Source organism: Mustela nivalis, assembly GCF_964662115.1.
Source record: "Mustela nivalis genome assembly, chromosome: 1".
Lineage (NCBI taxonomy): Eukaryota > Metazoa > Chordata > Mammalia > Carnivora > Mustelidae > Mustela > Mustela nivalis.
In genome coordinates, this window is record NC_139020.1 from 124,375,174 (window position 1) to 124,391,785 (window position 16,612).

At 42.3% G+C, this 16,612-nt stretch overlaps 1 protein-coding gene across 4 annotated transcripts in view; it reads left to right on the plus strand.

The window, feature by feature from the left end:
• The first annotated feature begins 6,691 nt into the window (after window positions 1–6,691).
• MSL2 (MSL complex subunit 2) overlaps window positions 6,692–16,612 on the plus strand; it is a 40,342-nt gene continuing 30,421 nt past the window's right edge. The window contains exons 1-2 of one of the 4 annotated variants that reach the window (XM_082690881.1): window positions 6,692–6,955; window positions 8,256–8,610. In XM_082690881.1, coding sequence (XP_082547007.1) covers window positions 6,836–6,955; window positions 8,256–8,610 — 475 coding nt within the window. In that variant the 5' untranslated portion in view covers window positions 6,692–6,835. Of the gene's footprint in view, window positions 6,956–7,204; window positions 7,414–8,255; window positions 8,611–9,949; window positions 10,188–16,612 lie in introns of those variants that run through there. The other 3 variants (XM_082690882.1, XM_082690884.1, XM_082690883.1) reach the window with 3 other exon arrangements.

Here is a 16,612-nt window from a genome sequence, read left to right on the forward strand (position 1 = left end):
CGATTTCTATTGCCATGTGTATGCTACTGACTATGAAGTCTATATCTCAAAGCTAGAGCCCTGTTCCCTAAACATACAGTACCAAACTCATTTATCCAACTGCTTACTGGACATTCACTTGGACGACCCAGACCACTTTTAACTAGACATGTCCACACCTGCTTTCATCATTTCCCTCCAAACCTATTTTTCCTGCTGAGATCTCCCTCTCTGTGAATTTTTGAAATAGTTTTAAGAGTAGAGATTCTAGAACAAGACAGTCTGGATTCAATTCTTATTTCCTATTAGTTGCATGACCTTGAACAAACTACTAAACCTTTGTGATTCAGTTTCCTCACATGTGAGATGAGAATGATAAGAATAGAATTTACTTCTTAGGACCTTGGAGCAGAGTAATGAGTTAATATGTTAAAAAACAGATCAGTGCCTGGCACATGGTCAGACCATGGAAGTGTTCATTATCATTGCTACAGTTAGAGAATTTGGACATCATATCATCTTTGTCTCTCATTCTCACATCCCAACATGCCCCAACTCCTATTAATTCAGTCTTGTTGTCTCTCATCCTTCACTGCCACCACCTTAGTTTGATGCTCAAGATCAAGGGTCAGCATTTTACATTTTTTTAATGTAAAAGCCCAGGTAGCAAATATTTTAGGCTTTGCATGTCAAAACTACTCAATTCTGTTGTAGTTGTGCAAAAGGTACCCTAGACAATTCATAAATGGTTGAGCATGGCTGTGTTCCAATAAAACTTTATTTATTGGCAATGAAAATTGAAATTCATATAATTTTAATGTGCCATAAAATGTTATTATTTTCATTTTTAAAAACCATTTTAAAGTGTAAAAAAAGCATTTTTATCTTATGCACCAGGTAAAATAAGCAAGGTGCCAGATTTGGCCTTTAAACTATAATTTGCCAACCTCTGAGCAAGGTAAGACCATCTTTTGGTAAAACACTGCAGTAGTTTCTTAATTGGTCTCTCTGCTTCTAATCTTACCCCTGCACACCAAGTCAATTCTTTATGATGCTCCATTAACCTTAGGATGATGCTTATAATGTCCATAAGGTTCTTTGTAATCTGGTCTCTGTTTATTACTCCAACTCATTTCTCAACACTATTCCTCTTGTTCTGTATTTACTGTATTTGCTGCTCAACAACATGAAATTTCCCAAATATGCAAACTTCTTCCTCTAGGCCTTTTTACATGCTCTTCCTTCTGTTTAGAGACTCTTCCTAAGCTTTTTCTGTTTCTCCCATTGGTCCTTCACGTCCCATTTTATAGATCACTTCTTTCATATTTTCCTGAGCTTCCATGTCTGGTTAGGTGTCCTTTCTCATGTTTATACAGGACCATATTGAAATACTGTCTCATTGCATTATAATTGCATATTCATGTAGACTGTAACTGAGACTGTCTTTTTCACCTGTATATTTATACTGCTTGTGTTAGAAACACATTTGATGAAGATAAGACTCCCTGTGGTAATCCTGCAAGGAAAGTATTATTGTCCCTATATTATAGATGAGAAAGCTAAAGCTCAGAGAACTTAAATATTCTTTCCCAAGTCTACACAGTACGTATTGGTATAAAGATTTTTTTACGCTCATTCCACTACCCCATACTACCTCCCAAAGTTCAGGAATAACAAGAAAGATAATTGCTTCATGAAGTCTAGTTTTCTCAACATCAGATTAGAAATCTTCATTCCTAGGGACGCCTGGGTGGCTCAGTTGGTTAAGCAGCTGCCTTCGGCTCAGGTCATGATCCCAGCATCCTGGGATTGAGTCCCACAGAGGAGCCTACTTCTCCCTCTGATTCTGCCTGCCTCTCTGTCTGCCTGTGCTCGCTCTCGCTTGCTGTCTCTCTGACAAATAAATAAAATCTTAAAAAAAAAAAAAAAAAAAGAAATCTTCATTCCTAGTCCCTAGTCTGTCTGTGAGTTATAAAGACCACTTTGAAAATCTTTATTGTCCAGGCATGTATATTTAGATATTTTTATGGATCCTATTCTACCCAAGAGATGTTCCCTATTTGACATTGTTCCTGCAATCCCTTTCCTTGTTCCTAAGCAGCTCCCTTTCTCATTTTATATAGCAGCAACTCCGAACACTCATCACTCACTTGATGAACTTTTCCTACTACCTTCCCTAATAGTAAAATGTTGAACAAATTTAGGATTGAGGCTCCTTTAGTCCTACCTGCTTGACTGAACCTGCTTGACCATAGGACTATCTGTTGTGTAATGCTGAGCCCCGTAAAGTAAGTTGGTGACTAGCAACCCTCAGATAGCCCCATAGGCCAAATGGAACAGGTGGGAGTTGTAAAAAGATATACATTGTCCTAAGACAGATAGGGATCTTAGATAATGGAGAAATAGACAGCCTCCAGGGACAAATGGGCTGTGTTCCAAAAATTCAATTTCAAATTGACTGTTTGGAATGCAGAACACATTTTCCCTTAGACACAATGCTATGAATAATTGCAGTTATTTTCCCAGGAAAGTCCACACAAGCTTGTTTAACCCATAATGTTGCAGAAATATCTGCTAAGACATTTTGGATTTACACTGAGTGCATCCCTTAAATCCTTACCACTCTGAATTATAAATTAGCTGCGTACATAGCTGCCACTTCAACTAGACTGTGAACTCTTTGAGGGCTGGAAACTGTTGAATTATTCATTTTTGTATTCTGAATGCTTGGCATATAACTGACAATAAAAGTTGGTTGCATAAATGAATGAAGAAATTTAATAGGCAGTTGAATAGAGTTGAAAATGTGTTAGGGAATAAAAACAGTAACATTTAGTAGCTACCTTCATATGTGTCTGGCACTGTACTAGGCAGTGACCAATAAAGCAAACTGCTTTGTTTGGGCTAGAGGTAGGGATAAAGAAGCTGAAGGCAAGTCAATATTTGAGATATAAAATAAATGGGTGCTAGACTTGCTAAATAAAGGCTTTTGGATGATATAAATGGATAGATGTACTGATTTGAAAAAAGTCACAGAAAAAAATAGCACCAGAAGTTGATATCCAGAGGGAAGCATTTCTTTTGGGAGGCCCTAAGGCTGAGCAAGAGGTATGACTACAGCTAAGAAGCAGAAGATGGGAGATAAGGTTTGGTAACAGAGAGAAGTGGTCAGGGAAGAATGGAATTTTTTTGTTAAGATTTTATTTTTTATTTGACAGAGAGGGACAGTGAGGGAGGGAACACATAGCAGGGGGAGTGGGAGAGGGAGAAGCAGGCTTCCCGAGGAGCAGGGTGTGGGATGCAGGGCTGGATCCCAGGATTCTGGGATCATGACCTGAGCCAAAGGCTGATGCCCCAACACCCTGTTTTAATTTCACCTGGTTTAGTGCTCCCTATAAAGAGGTATTTGCTCTGGCCAGTCTCTGATTTGTTGTTAGCTTAGATTAAATTATTATCATTCTCCCATAAATTGAGGTTAATCAGATTGATTTCTTTCCACAGTGACAGTAAGCGCTTGTTAAAATTTGGTACGGATGGTGTCTTAGTTTGGGCTGCTGTTACACAATACTATAAACTGGGTGGTTTAAACAGCAAACAATTATTTCTCACAGTTGTGGACGCTGGAAATGTGAGATCAGGGTGCAGCCATGGTTGCTTGGTTCAGGTTCTTTTCTGGGTGGAAGATGAGCCTGATTTCCCATTGAATCCTCACATAGCAGAGAGAGTGAGGGAGGTCTCTGGAGTCTCTTTTGTAAGGGTACCAATTCCATTAATGAGGGCTCTATTCTCATGACCTAATTATCTTCCAAAGGCCTCCACCTTCTGATACCATCATGTAGGGGTTGGGATTTCAGTACATGAATTTGGGGAGCGGATGAGGGTGCACAAACATTCACTCCATAACAGATGAGTATAATGCTGAAGGCAGTGGAATGGAGATACTAGGCAGCCAGGGAGAATGCAATCTGGGAAGGCAGAAGAGGAAACATTACCTCTGGATAGTTTTTGGTGGAGAAAGAAAAAGTGGGGGGTGGGTAGAAAAAGGAGGATGAAAGAGATGGGTCAAGGGAGGCAAACAACTATTTCATAATTTTATAAAGGGCCTAATCGCTCAGGAAGTACCTCTCATGTAATGCCAGCCTGATCTTTGTTCTTTGAAAGTATAACTACTTACACATTTTCTTTATTGTCCCCAAAGTGCTTGAGCATAATCAATAAAATACTTGTTGATTGATTATCTGAGTGTTTTAAATCAATCCACACATCTGGTTTTATTAAGGATCTTAGAATTGACATTGATCAAGCTGAGATAAAAACTGTCTCTAAATTTATAAGATATTTTGTGTTTCTCCTTAAGGAAAAGCAAACACTTGTCCATGCCTATTTTGCACCATTCACTGTACTGGGGAGTTTCCTTATGTTATTGCATTTCTAATAATTCATCATTAAGAATTACCGAGTACCCATAATATGTTAAGCCTTATGCTAGACAATGATGATAAAAGTCGAGAAGGGAGAAACTTAGGCCTTCCAGCAGTTATAGTATGACAGGGAGAAGGCAGGGCTAAACCAACAATTGCCATGTAGTTTGATAAATCCAGTGAAGGAGGCAAGCAGTTGCCATTTTTGGAACACAGAATAGGGGAGCTTTAACTCAAAATGGGTCAGAAATACAGATAATAAAAAGAAAACAGGTATTTGTTGTTTGTCTGAAATGAAAATTTAACCAGATGTCAAGAGGAGCCTGAGGAGATATGACTAAATGTAATGTGATATCCTGGATGGGATCCTGGATCAGAAAAAGGACATTAGAAAAAAAAAAAAACACCTGAAGAAATATGAGTAAAATACGGATTTTACTTAATAAAAATGTATTACGATTGGTTAATCATAACAAATGTACTATACTAACATGAGAGGTTAATAATAGGGGAAAAGGAATATGTGAGAACTGTCTGTACTATCTGTGCAATAATTCTGAAAAATCAAGTGGTCTCAAATAAAAAGCTTATTAAAATTTTTTAACTGGCATCTTGTATTTTTGTTAGATCTGGCAACCCTAACACTTTTACTTCCAAATAATAATTAAATATAAAATATGAAAAAAATTACATTGATAGTTATCTGAGTTATATATGACTTCTCCTAAATATTTGATCCAAACACTTCATTTTCTATAAACAGCTTATGGTTTTCTCTTAAGGCAAGCCTCCAGCAATCAAATAGTTATCGCAGACAATAATACTTCAACGTGGAGGTGCTTTGCTTCTAAATGCCATAAACTTACCACCAGTTGTAAGCAATTTTAGATGCTAAAAAACATTGGTTTAAGTTTCTCTATTTCACACACACACAGAGACCATCAACAAAATTAGTCTTAATTTAGACTGCACACATCTCAAATGATTAAAAAAAAATTCAGTTATGAGAACATTAGAAAGATTAAGGCCCTGAAAGTAATCACTTGCTTAGGGTGACTGCTAATTTATGTTGCCTGAATGGAAAACAATGCTGATTATTTTACTTTCCATGTTGCTCCTTTGGAGGAAAACAACCTGTGTTTTGTGGAATAAGAACTTAAGAGTCTGAAATAAAAATAGAACTGTATAACAGTTTTATTTGAGGGTGAGCTTAGACAAGATCACTTATCAAACAAACGACCCAAGGAAGATGGGGCTTTTAAACAAGAGAATGGATTTGAGAATACTTGTCATTCTCCAGATACAAGACAGCCAAATGTACTTTGCACAACTTTGTCTAATTTCTGCTTTGCTCCCTAACAAAATTAAGAAGTTAGATTTTTACTGCTCTATACGTACGTAAGTGGTGATAATATGCTAGCCCTTGTAAAGAAAATAAACCTGTTATCATATGGCTCTAGAAATTATATACTAGAATTTATTGGGTTCCCTTGTTATCTTATTAATTTCTACTCTGAATAGAAAATCCCTAAAACTAACTGTATTTGTGCCCCCAAAAGATATAAATGTCACAAATTTCACTTTGCGAACACGTGTTGATCATTTATTTTGCGCAAAAAACTATGCTAAAGAGCTTTGGTATCGCGAGATAAAAATGGTTCCTATGCTGTTTCTATTTGTGCTCCTCAAAAAAAGTTTTATACTTTTAGAGAGGAGGGGAATCTTACGTTAAATTAGGCTTTTGTTTATATCTCAGTGTCCCCGGTCTCCTGCAACAACAAGACGAAAGCTTGTTTAAAAAAAAGATGTACTTTCAAGGATTTGGGTCTCTTCTAAACCAGGACCGTCGATTCCTCAAGAGCTCTGTTCACAAAGAAGGGCTAAGTCTGTCAAAGGAGCCGAAAAGGGGTACGTTTTGCTTTTAAATTGGACAGTTTTCCTCTACGAGCTCGGCGAGGTCCTGGTCGGCGCCCCAGAAGACTGGGCGGCTGGCGTCGGTCCGACTCCAACGACCAGAGTCCGCGGAAAGAGCCCAGCTCGGAAGGACGGGAGAAAGGAGATGGGCCCGAGCCCCACCGATTACACACCGCCTGCCAGGCTGCCATCGACGCTGCCGCGACCCTAACCTAGCAAACGTCGCCCGCACGCCGCCCGGGCGCGCGGACACGCTGTTTGCTGTCGACCTTCCCGGCTCTGACTGCCCAAGCAGGCCGCGGCAGCGCCCTTTCAGTGCTTGGAAAGCGCTGTTCCAGGAGAAAGGCCGCGAGGGCGGGGCTTGGGGCGGTTCGGGACTATTTCCTCACATCGTGGTCAGTCAGGGCGAGGAGGACCGCCAGGGCGGAATGCCACATGGCGCGTCCCCGCCAGGACTCAGCGTTGGCGGGCATCGAGGAAGCAGTGTAGTGCGAGGGGCTTAGAGCCCATACCGTGGAAGGATGGGTCAACTAACCAATGTTTCGCCACAGCCCACACGCCTAAGAGGGAATTTGAGGGAGCATGGGGGAGGGGCGGACAGACCGGCCCTCTTGCAGAGAGCATGCTCTGTTCTAAGAGCCGTAAGTGGAGAGCCAGGCATGCGCAGTGAGGCCTGGGTGGGTTGGCAGCAGGGAGGGGCTGGCGTGAGCGGGCTGCTGTGTTTATCCGGTTTTCTGGGTGGGCGGTCAAGGCGCACGCGTGAGGGCGAAAGGCGGTGGAGCTTGATATTGGAATGCGCATGCGCGGAGCCAGCCGGTAGCTCTGGGAGGGTGTGGAGGGGGCTCTTAGAGGAGAAGCAGGGGAAAAGGGAAGCGAAGGGAAAGGAAAGGGCGGGGGGAGGGGTGAGAGTGCGCTCTGCGCATGCGTGCGGGCGCTAGCGACGACGGCGGCGGGGGAGTCTCGGGGATGACAGTGGCTTTGCCCGTTGGGGTAACGGTCGTCGTCGCCGGCAGGGCCTGAGGCGCCGCACAGTCCGCGGGATTCACTAAGGCCGCAGCAGCCCGGGCCCTACTGAGTTAGAGTGGCGCGTGGAGTCAGGGTGAGGGCGGCGAGGCACGGGGGGAGGGGCCTGCCGCGGGGCCTTGCTGGTGCTCTGGGCGGCGGCGGGGCCTGGCGGTGTGAGCGCTCGCCTCAGCTGCGGCCGGGCGGGAGCCGTGGGCGGCGGCGGCCGTCGTGCTTGGAGGAGGAGGTCTCCGTGTGTGCGGCGTGGAGAAGATGGCCGGGCAGTGAGGGGGCGGTGCTTGCGCCTGGTGACCTCGGAGTGAGCGACTGAGGAGCGAGGGGCGCCGCCGCGGCTCGGCCGGGCCTGCTCCCCGCCCCCTCCCGCTGCCGCCGCCGGCCCGCGCACTTCCTCCCCAGCCCTCCCCTATCGGGTGGGGGACTCTCCTGCCGGCTCCGCCACCTCAGGGAACAGCGGGGTTGTAACCGCCAGGGCGGAGAGTCAGGCGCAGTCCGGGCCCCGCGTCCGATATGGAGAGAGCGGCGGCAGCCTCCGCCTGCCGCAGCTGCAGCGTTCGCCGCCGCCGCGGCTTGGTGCACTAGATTGAGGAAGTCGACGCCCGAGCCGTCCTCCTTGCCGTCGCCGCTACCTCTGCGCTGGGCGCTGTGATGGAGTAAGGGCCCTGCAGCTCGTGAGAAGCGTGCGCGCCCCTCGGACCGGGCGGGGGCCTGCTCCCGCGCCCGTCCAGCTCGCCCTGAGGAGGTGCCTCCGCGTCCGGAGATGCAGCGAAGGCCGCCCGCGGAGCCGCGGGGCTAGACTGAGCGCCGAGTCCCGGCCCCAGCGCCGAAGCCCCCGCGTTCTTCGCCCCGAGGCTGCCTGGGACAAACTCGAACGCTGGTTTCTCTCTCTCTCTCTCTTTTTTTTTTTTTTTTGTCTGCAAGTCTCAGGGACGGAGGAGGGGCGCCAAGGCCCCATGTGTGGGAGGATTGCTTCAGCTCCACAAACTTGCACGGATTTTAGTTACTACTTTGGCCAGTGGTTCTTCTCTGATTTCCTCCGATTTGTTGCAAATTCGCCATTGTTCCCTGGCTGCTTACAAAGTTGGATCCGGAATTTCTTTTCAACCGGGAGCCAACGGTGTCGAAGTGTCTGCAATGAACCCCGTGAATGCTACTGCTCTCTACATTTCCGCGAGCCGCCTAGTGCTCAACTACGACCCCGGAGACCCCAAGGCGTTTACAGAGATTAACAGGCTCTTGCCTTACTTCCGACAGTCTCTCTCTTGCTGTGTTTGCGGTGAGACGCTTTTTATTGTTCCCTTTCAATGCTTATTTTAAAAAAATCTGGGCTTTGGTAACAGGAACGGTTTGGCGGCGTGGTAGTTTGTATTAAGCTTTTGTTATTTGTGCATTAGTGTACGGTCATTAGTTTTGAGGCTCGTCAGAGGACTTTTGCCCAGCAGTTCAGAAAGAGCCCTCCTAAACCGTTTTGTACGGCGGCCTTAATGTTCAGAACTGTTTAATTCTTCTCGGGTCAGTTCCTTGCCATTTCTGTTGATGGTTTTATAAATGAGTGAAGTATGCTTGCGTAGTGCTCCTCTTTTTTTTTTTTTTTTTAAACCTTTGATACGAGAGCTCACAACACTTACCTTGGTTAAACGTGGTTTAGCCTGGTTAAAAAATGTACGTGTGGCGTGTTTGCATTTCCCCAAACTGGTGTTAGGTGTGGGTAGTGGTATAATCGGATGCACCCACAGCCTGTGAACCCGATGCAGAACTTTTGTCCGTGTTCCTCAACATGCTTTGACAGTTTGACAGTAAATAGTGAGCCCGGAAAGACTGAAGATACTCTCTTTTTTAGCTGGTGGGATTTTTACGAAATTGTTGTTCCTTATTTTGTGGTTTTAATATGTTATGGCCTGGTAGACAGTTATTTTAGGTGGTTGGCTTTTTTATCCCCCCACCCAAAAATATTTTCTGCAGGGTAGGTTACTTTCAGGTTATTTTTTGAGTGGTGAAGAAATGCTAACTTATCTAATGGAAGTGTCTCAAAAGTGATGATAATTTGGAATAACTTTGTACCTATTATTTTTTAACTATATACCTTTTTTCAAAAGTCTGGCCTGGAAACATTAATAGGAGGGAAATGGCAGTTGTCAAAAAAGTACTATACTCCATTTCGTATTTTCATTCTACCCCAAATTTTGAGGTTTTGCTGATCCACTTGTATAGTCAGAACTTGAGAAATTCAGGCATTTCAGGTTTTCACTTTATCTTAGATAAAAGAAATTTTGTGCCTGTAGTGGCTGAAGGAGGATACCGTATTCATTTGAGAATCTTGCATCATTTTCTGGATAGCATTGGGGCAAGCCACTGAAGGGGGTGCAGAGGAGATGGAGATTGTGTTTTTTGCATACCAGGTACTTAATCTTATAAACACACAAGTAATTCTGTGAATGTGATTACTGTGACTGGTAACAGACAGTTAACACCTTTATAGGGAAGTGTTTGCCATGGGCAAATCACCACTGCCCTGGGCCTCAGTTTCTTAATGTATAAAATGAGAGCTTTGGGCGAGATTCCAAGTTTTCCTTTAGCTTAAATTTTACAGATAGGAATTTGCTTGGTTTCATTGTGCTCCCCCACCCCACTTCCACTTTTTATGGAGTGCTTCTTTTTATGTCTTAACAGCTTTTGGTAGTTTTTGAACTGAGGAGATAGAGCTGCTATAACTTCCTTTTCTACAAACCTTTCTTTTGGGGGGATTGCTACTCTTGTGATGTATGGGAAAGAGGGCAGAGGGCAGCCCATCCCAGCCTGCTAAAACAGCAGTAGAGAGTGATGTCATTATCCAGGTAACACTCAAAAGATCTGGTAAGTCTCCTTTTTACTAGGGGGATGGGACTTAACTGCCTAATTTAAGAGTAAAATGGTAGTTTTGAATTGTGTAGTTGCTTAGAATTTTAAGTTCTTATCAATAGATTCAGGATAGTTGTCTAATTGAACATTTTCCCAAATTCCCTTTTTTTTTTTTTTTTTTTAAAGATGTTATTTATTGGGGCTCCTGGGTGGCTCAGTGGGTTGAAGCCTCTCCCTTTGGCTCAGGTCATAATCCCAGGGTCTCTGCTCAGTGGGAAGCCTGCTTCCTCCTCTCTCTCTGCCTAGTTGTGATCTCTGTCAAATAAGTAAATAAAATCTTTAAAAAAAAAAAAAAGATGTTATTTATTCACTTGACAGATAGAGATCACAAGTAGGTAGAGAAGCAGGCAGAGAGGAGGAAGCAGGCTCCCTGATGAGCAGAGAGCCCGATGCAGGGCTTGATCCCAGGACCCTGGGATCCTGACCTGAGCCGAAGGCAGAGGCTTCAACCTACTGAGCCACCGAGGCACCCCCCAATTTTTTTTTTTTTTATTTTTTTAAGTTTTATTTATTTATTAGAGATCACAAGTTGGCAGAGCAGCTGGCAGTTTGGTGTTTGCCATTATGCCTTGTTCAAGCTACTCCGCCATCCTATGGAAAAGATTTGTGGGTTCTACTTTTTCCCTGATTATAATTGAGTAGCTGGCATAAATTTTAGCAGTCTGAATGTAGGTTCTGGCCAGCCCTCTCTGACCACTGCCCCCATGTCTTTAACTAACTCTAATATAAGTCTGGTTATCAGGAGATAAGAAAAAAATCGGTTATTTGAATTTAGATCCAGTGTTCAAACATATTTGTATCAGATATTGTCCTAGCTGAAAAGCATAAATACATTCAAGTTAATAGGGCATGTGCAGTCTTATTTCATGAAGATAATAAATATGTAAAAGTTTAATTCTATCTTGGTGCTGTAAATACGGAGTTTGTTTCATCAGGTCCTCTGAAGTATGACCCAGTCCTACCTTTTCAGCGTTACCTTTTACTGCTCTCTTACATATTTCTGTGCTTCAGCCAGGTTAATATTCTTGCCTTTTCAAACATACAGGGCCTGTGTCTTCCTTCTTTTTACCCCTTCTTTATTCATTGAAGTCTCTTTTGCCTAAAAATACTTTCTCTGTGGTTTAACTCATCAATTTCCTCCCTCCTCAGTGAATTCTTTGCTCACTGCAGCAAAGTTCCATTTTGTCCTTTGAACCTCTAACCCTTTGTTTCAATCATAGGCACTTACAGCTCTTTGGGTGCAGCCTTTTTTTTTTTTAAAGATTTTATTTATTTATTTATTTGTCAGAGAGAGAGAGTTCACAAACAGGCAGGGAAGCAGGCTCCCTGCTGAGAAGAGAGCCTGACGTGGGGTTCGATCCCAGGACCCCGAGATCACCACCCTAGCCTAAGGCAGTGGCCCAGCCCACTGAGCCACGCAAGCGCCCATGGGTGCAGCTTTTATATCTAATTCTTCTGATATCTTAGGGGAAAATACTATTTTTTAGTTTATTTTTGTGTTCCTCCTGCCTCATCTACCCTTTCCTATCCAGTCACTTGCATGTTGATGTTTGTGACCGACTCAGAGGAAGAAAATGAGACCCGGAGATCATGACCTGAGCCAGAGGCAGAGGCTTAACCCATGAGCCATCCAGGAGCCCCTTAATTTTTTTTTTTTTTAAATATTTTATTTATTTGACAGAGAGAAATCACAGCTAGGCAGAGAGGCAGGAAGAGAGAGAGGAGGAAGCAGGCTCCTTCCGGAGCAGAGAGCCTGATGAAGGGCTCGATCCCAGGACCCTGAGATCATGACCTGAGCCGAAGGCAGAGGCTTTAGCCCTCTGAGCCACCCAGGTGCCCCTCCCTTAATTTTTTAAAATTAATTATTTTTATTAACATATAATGTATTGTTTGCCCCAGGGATACAGGTCTGAACCATCAGGCTTACACACCTCACAGCACTCATCGTATCATATACCCTCCCCAATGTTCATAACCCATCTACCCTCTCCATACTCCCCCTCTCTCCCGCAACCCTCCGTTTGTTTTGTGAGATTAAGAGTCTCTTATGGTTTGTCTCCCTCCTGATCCTATCTTGTTTCATTTTTTCCTTCCCTATCCCCCAAACCCCACACACTGCCTCTCAACTTCTTCATATCAGGGAGATAATATGATAATTTCTTTCTCTGATTGACTTATTTCACTTAGCATAATATCCTTTAGTTCCATCCACGTTGTTGCAAATGGCAAGATTTCATTTCTTTTGATGGCTGCATAGTATTCTATTGTGTATATATACCATATCTTCTTAATTCATTCATCAGTCGATGGACATCTAGGTTCTTTCCATAGTTTGGCTATTGTGGACATTGCTGCTATAAACACTGGGGTACATGTACCCCTTTGGATCACTACATTTGTATCTTTAGGGTAAATATCAGTAATGTGATTGCTAGGTCGAAGGGTAGCTTAGTTTCAACTTTCTGAGGAACCTCCGTGCTGTTTTCCACAGTGGCTGCACCAGCTTGCATTCCCACCAGCAGTGAAGGAGGGTTCCCCTTTCTCTGCATCCTTGCCAATATTTGTCGTTTCCTGACTTTTTAAAATTTTAGTCATTCTGACTGGTGGTGTCCTAGGGATTTTAAGGTTTTCATTAAATTTTTATGTCTTCAAATGATACAAGAAGGTTGGTATATAGAATCAAATCCTGTTAGAACTGGAAGGACATGTTAAGTGGAAGAGTATTAGTCTTTGAGATATTTGGAGTCCAATAAATTTATTATGTTTGAATCTCTACTAAGGCACATGGGTATTTTCTTGGTGTTTTAATTAGAAACAAGGTGGTTTTGACTTGGAATTTATTGAATTGTTGTGAAACCTTTTGGACATCCACTTTCCCATAACATGGGAAGGGGGTGCCTGGGTGGCTCAGTAGGTTAAGAATCTGCCTTAGGCTCAGGTAATTATCTGGTGGTCCTGGGATTGAGCCCCATTTTGGGCTCCCTGCATAGCAGGGAGCCTGCTTCTCCCTCTGCCTGCTGTTTCCCCTGCTTGTGCACAAGCACGCTGTTTCTCTCAAATAAATAAAATCTTAAAATAAAATGGGAAGGGGCTGTAGATTGATGTTTCCCACTGACCTAGGATTATGTGGGCTGATCAGGTTTTTCTTTTGAATGTTAAGGACTTAACAACAGAACCCTATCTTTTCTTGCTATCTGTACTCTTATTTGCCACTAGAAAGGAGGCAGTTTCCTGAGTGAGAGCCTTGGTTCTCCTGTTGAGTATTGATTGTAGTCTTGCACCTGAGAGTGGCTCAACAAATGTTTGTTGAACGGATGAAATTAGTATTAAAATGAGGAAGTTTAAGGTGAAGATGTATTCTTAGAATAAAGCATATGCCTTAACTTTAAATAGATTTAGCTCTATGAAAAATTACATTTTCCTTTTTTCATTTGCCGTTGTTTATGGACCCACATTGGAAATTAGTGGAGTGTATGATCTCTGTCATCTTTTCCAGTTCTAGAATTCTGATTCTCTTCTTTTAGCAGAAATACTTTTTGACTGAGCAGTTTGTAATTAGCAAGAATCTTCTACAATGAAACGTGAACAGAAAGTTTTGAGTGAGTTATTTAAACTACTTAGCTTTTTTATCTTATTTTAAAAAATCTTTTAGATGGAAGTTAAATTAAAAGGCCATTTGAACTTTTAAAATATTTTATTTATTAGAGTGATTTTATTTATTAGAGTGCAAGAGAGTGAGCCGGAGCAGTAGGGGAGGTGGTTAGAGGGAGAGGGAGAAGTAAACTCCTGCTGAGCATGGAGCCTGACACAGGGCTCGATTCCAGGACCCTGAGATAATGACCTGAGCTGAAGGTAGACACTTAACAGACTGAACCCACCCAGGTGCCCTTACAAGGCCATTTGAATAATTGTACATAAATGTGTTACACCTGCTTTTTTTGTGTAGATTTTTTGTAAACTCACTGTAATTTTTCATTGCAGTGAACACATTAAATTGATCATCTTAAGTGTATAGTTCTATAACGTCAAGTATATTGTTGTAAAATTTGATTTTCATAACTTTTTCTTTCTTTTTTTTTTTTTTTTTTAAGATTTTATTTGACAGAGAGAGAGATCACAAGCAGGCAGACAGGCAGGTGGGGTGGGGAGGAGCAGGCTCCCTGCTGAGCAGAGAGCCGGATGTGGGGCTCAATCAATCCCAGGACCCTGAGATCATGACCTGAGCCAAAGGCAGAGGCTTAACCCACTGAGCCACCCAGGTGCCCCAGTTTTCACAACTTTTTCTTCTTGGAAATCTGAAACTTGATATCCATCAGCCAACTACCCTCCTCTGCAGCCCATTGGAACCACCATTCTATTTTCTGTCTGTCTGAATTTGACTATTCTAGATACTTCATATAAGTGGAATCATACAGTATTTTGTCTTTCTGTCATTGGTTTATTTAATTTAGCATAATGTTCTGAAGGTTCATCCATGTTGTAGTATGTGTAAGAGTTTTGTTCCTTTTTAAGGCCGAATAATATTCCATTGTATTTGTGTACCACAGTTATTTATCCATTCATCAGTTAATGGATTTTTGGGTTTCCACCTTTTGGCTATTTTGAATATGCTGTTGTGAACATGGTTGTGGAGATTACTAAAGACCCTGCTTTCAGTTTTTTTGGGTATATACTCAGAAATAGGATTGCTGGGATTGTGTATAGTATTTTCATTTTTAATTTTTGAGGAACCTCTCTACTGTTTTCCATAGTGGTTAGACCATTTTACAATCCCACCAATACAGGGGTTCCAATGTCTCCATTGCCAACACTTTTTTTTTTAATAGTAGCCATTCTAGTGGGCATTAGGTGATGTCATTGTGGTTTTGATTTGCATTTCTCTAATTAGTGATGTTGATTGTATCTTCATATGCTTGCTGGCCATTGTGTTATTTTTGGAGAATCACTATCATTTTTTATGTTGAAAACTTAACTCATTACGTCTTTATTAATCACTTGTTCTAAGTGCTGGACTAGAAAGATGAACAAGACACATGGTCACTATCCATATGTTGTTCAGCATTAAGGAGAAGACAGATAAGTAGATCAGTTATTGGGGAAGTGTTGTGTTAGAGGCACTTATGTTACATCATAATAGAACAATTATAAGTTTATTGCATGTGTAGAAGTTTCAGAAATTAACCATAAATGACTTTCCCCCTCAGATAACTTGCTTTTGAATAGCTGTTTGGATTAAGTTTAAGCAGACCTGATTGGTGTTAAGTAGAGTTTGGTTTACCAGTTTTTTTTTCTTGGGACTTAAGTTCACCTGTTCTTTCTGGGAAGAATTCTTCAGGGAGTGTTTGGTAGGCTGGTAAGGAAGAACAGTATGTAGTAATTTGTGTTGGCAGATACACTTTCATTCCAGATATACTTATTTAACTGGTTTCTTTTCCTAATAAGAATCTCCTTTCTATAGTTTTCCCTTTTTGTATCCTAAAATTTAGTTCATTTATTCATTCCTATTTAGGTATGCTTATGCAAACTAAAATTGCCTTAGAGAAAGGACTTCCACAGTGTATTGTTCTGGATGTTGAAAGAAATGGAAAGAGGTTTGATCCACAGTCAGTTGTCATGTGATATAACCACCTGAAAAGTTAATAATATTAGTATAAATAATGGTTCACGGGGTGCCTGGTGGCTCAGATGTTTAAGCCTCTGATTTCTTGATTTCTGCTCAGGTCATGATCTCATGATCTCATAGTCCTGAATTGAGCTCCGTATCAGGCTCCGTGCTCAGTGGGGAGTCTGCTTGAGGACCCTCCCCCCTTGCCCTTGTTCTGTCTCTCAAATTAAAAACAAAACAAAACAGTAATGACAAGCAAGTACAAGCAAGACAAGCAGTACAGTGCTGTAGAATTACACAGGAGGGATTGTTTCAGTCTGGTGAGCTCTAGGAAGTATGGGGCTTAAGACAGTGAGAACAGTGATGAAGTTAGTGGACATTTTCAGCAAGGTTGGAGGGAGAGAACAGTTGGCTGCAGAAAGTCAAATTTATTGTAGTGAATAGTCCTAGTTAGATCCCTTGCCCTATAAATTGAGTTTCAGGACTCTTTTGTGTGGTGAGTCCTGACGCAGGGCTAAGGAATTTGACATTTACCCTTGGAGAACTTTTTTCCCCCCAGAGATATGCTCTTGGGCCACTTAAATCAAAATTACCTAAAGGGCTCATTCAAAATCAGATTCCCAGTTATTGCAGTAGACTGATTGAATGGGAATATCTTTGAGCAGGTTCTTGTAATCTGCATTCCCCCCCCCCCCCAATCTTGATAAGGGGTTGGAAGTTTGCAAATCGCTATTGCAAGCATTTGAGAAACAGCTTTGTAAATAAGAGAGTGATG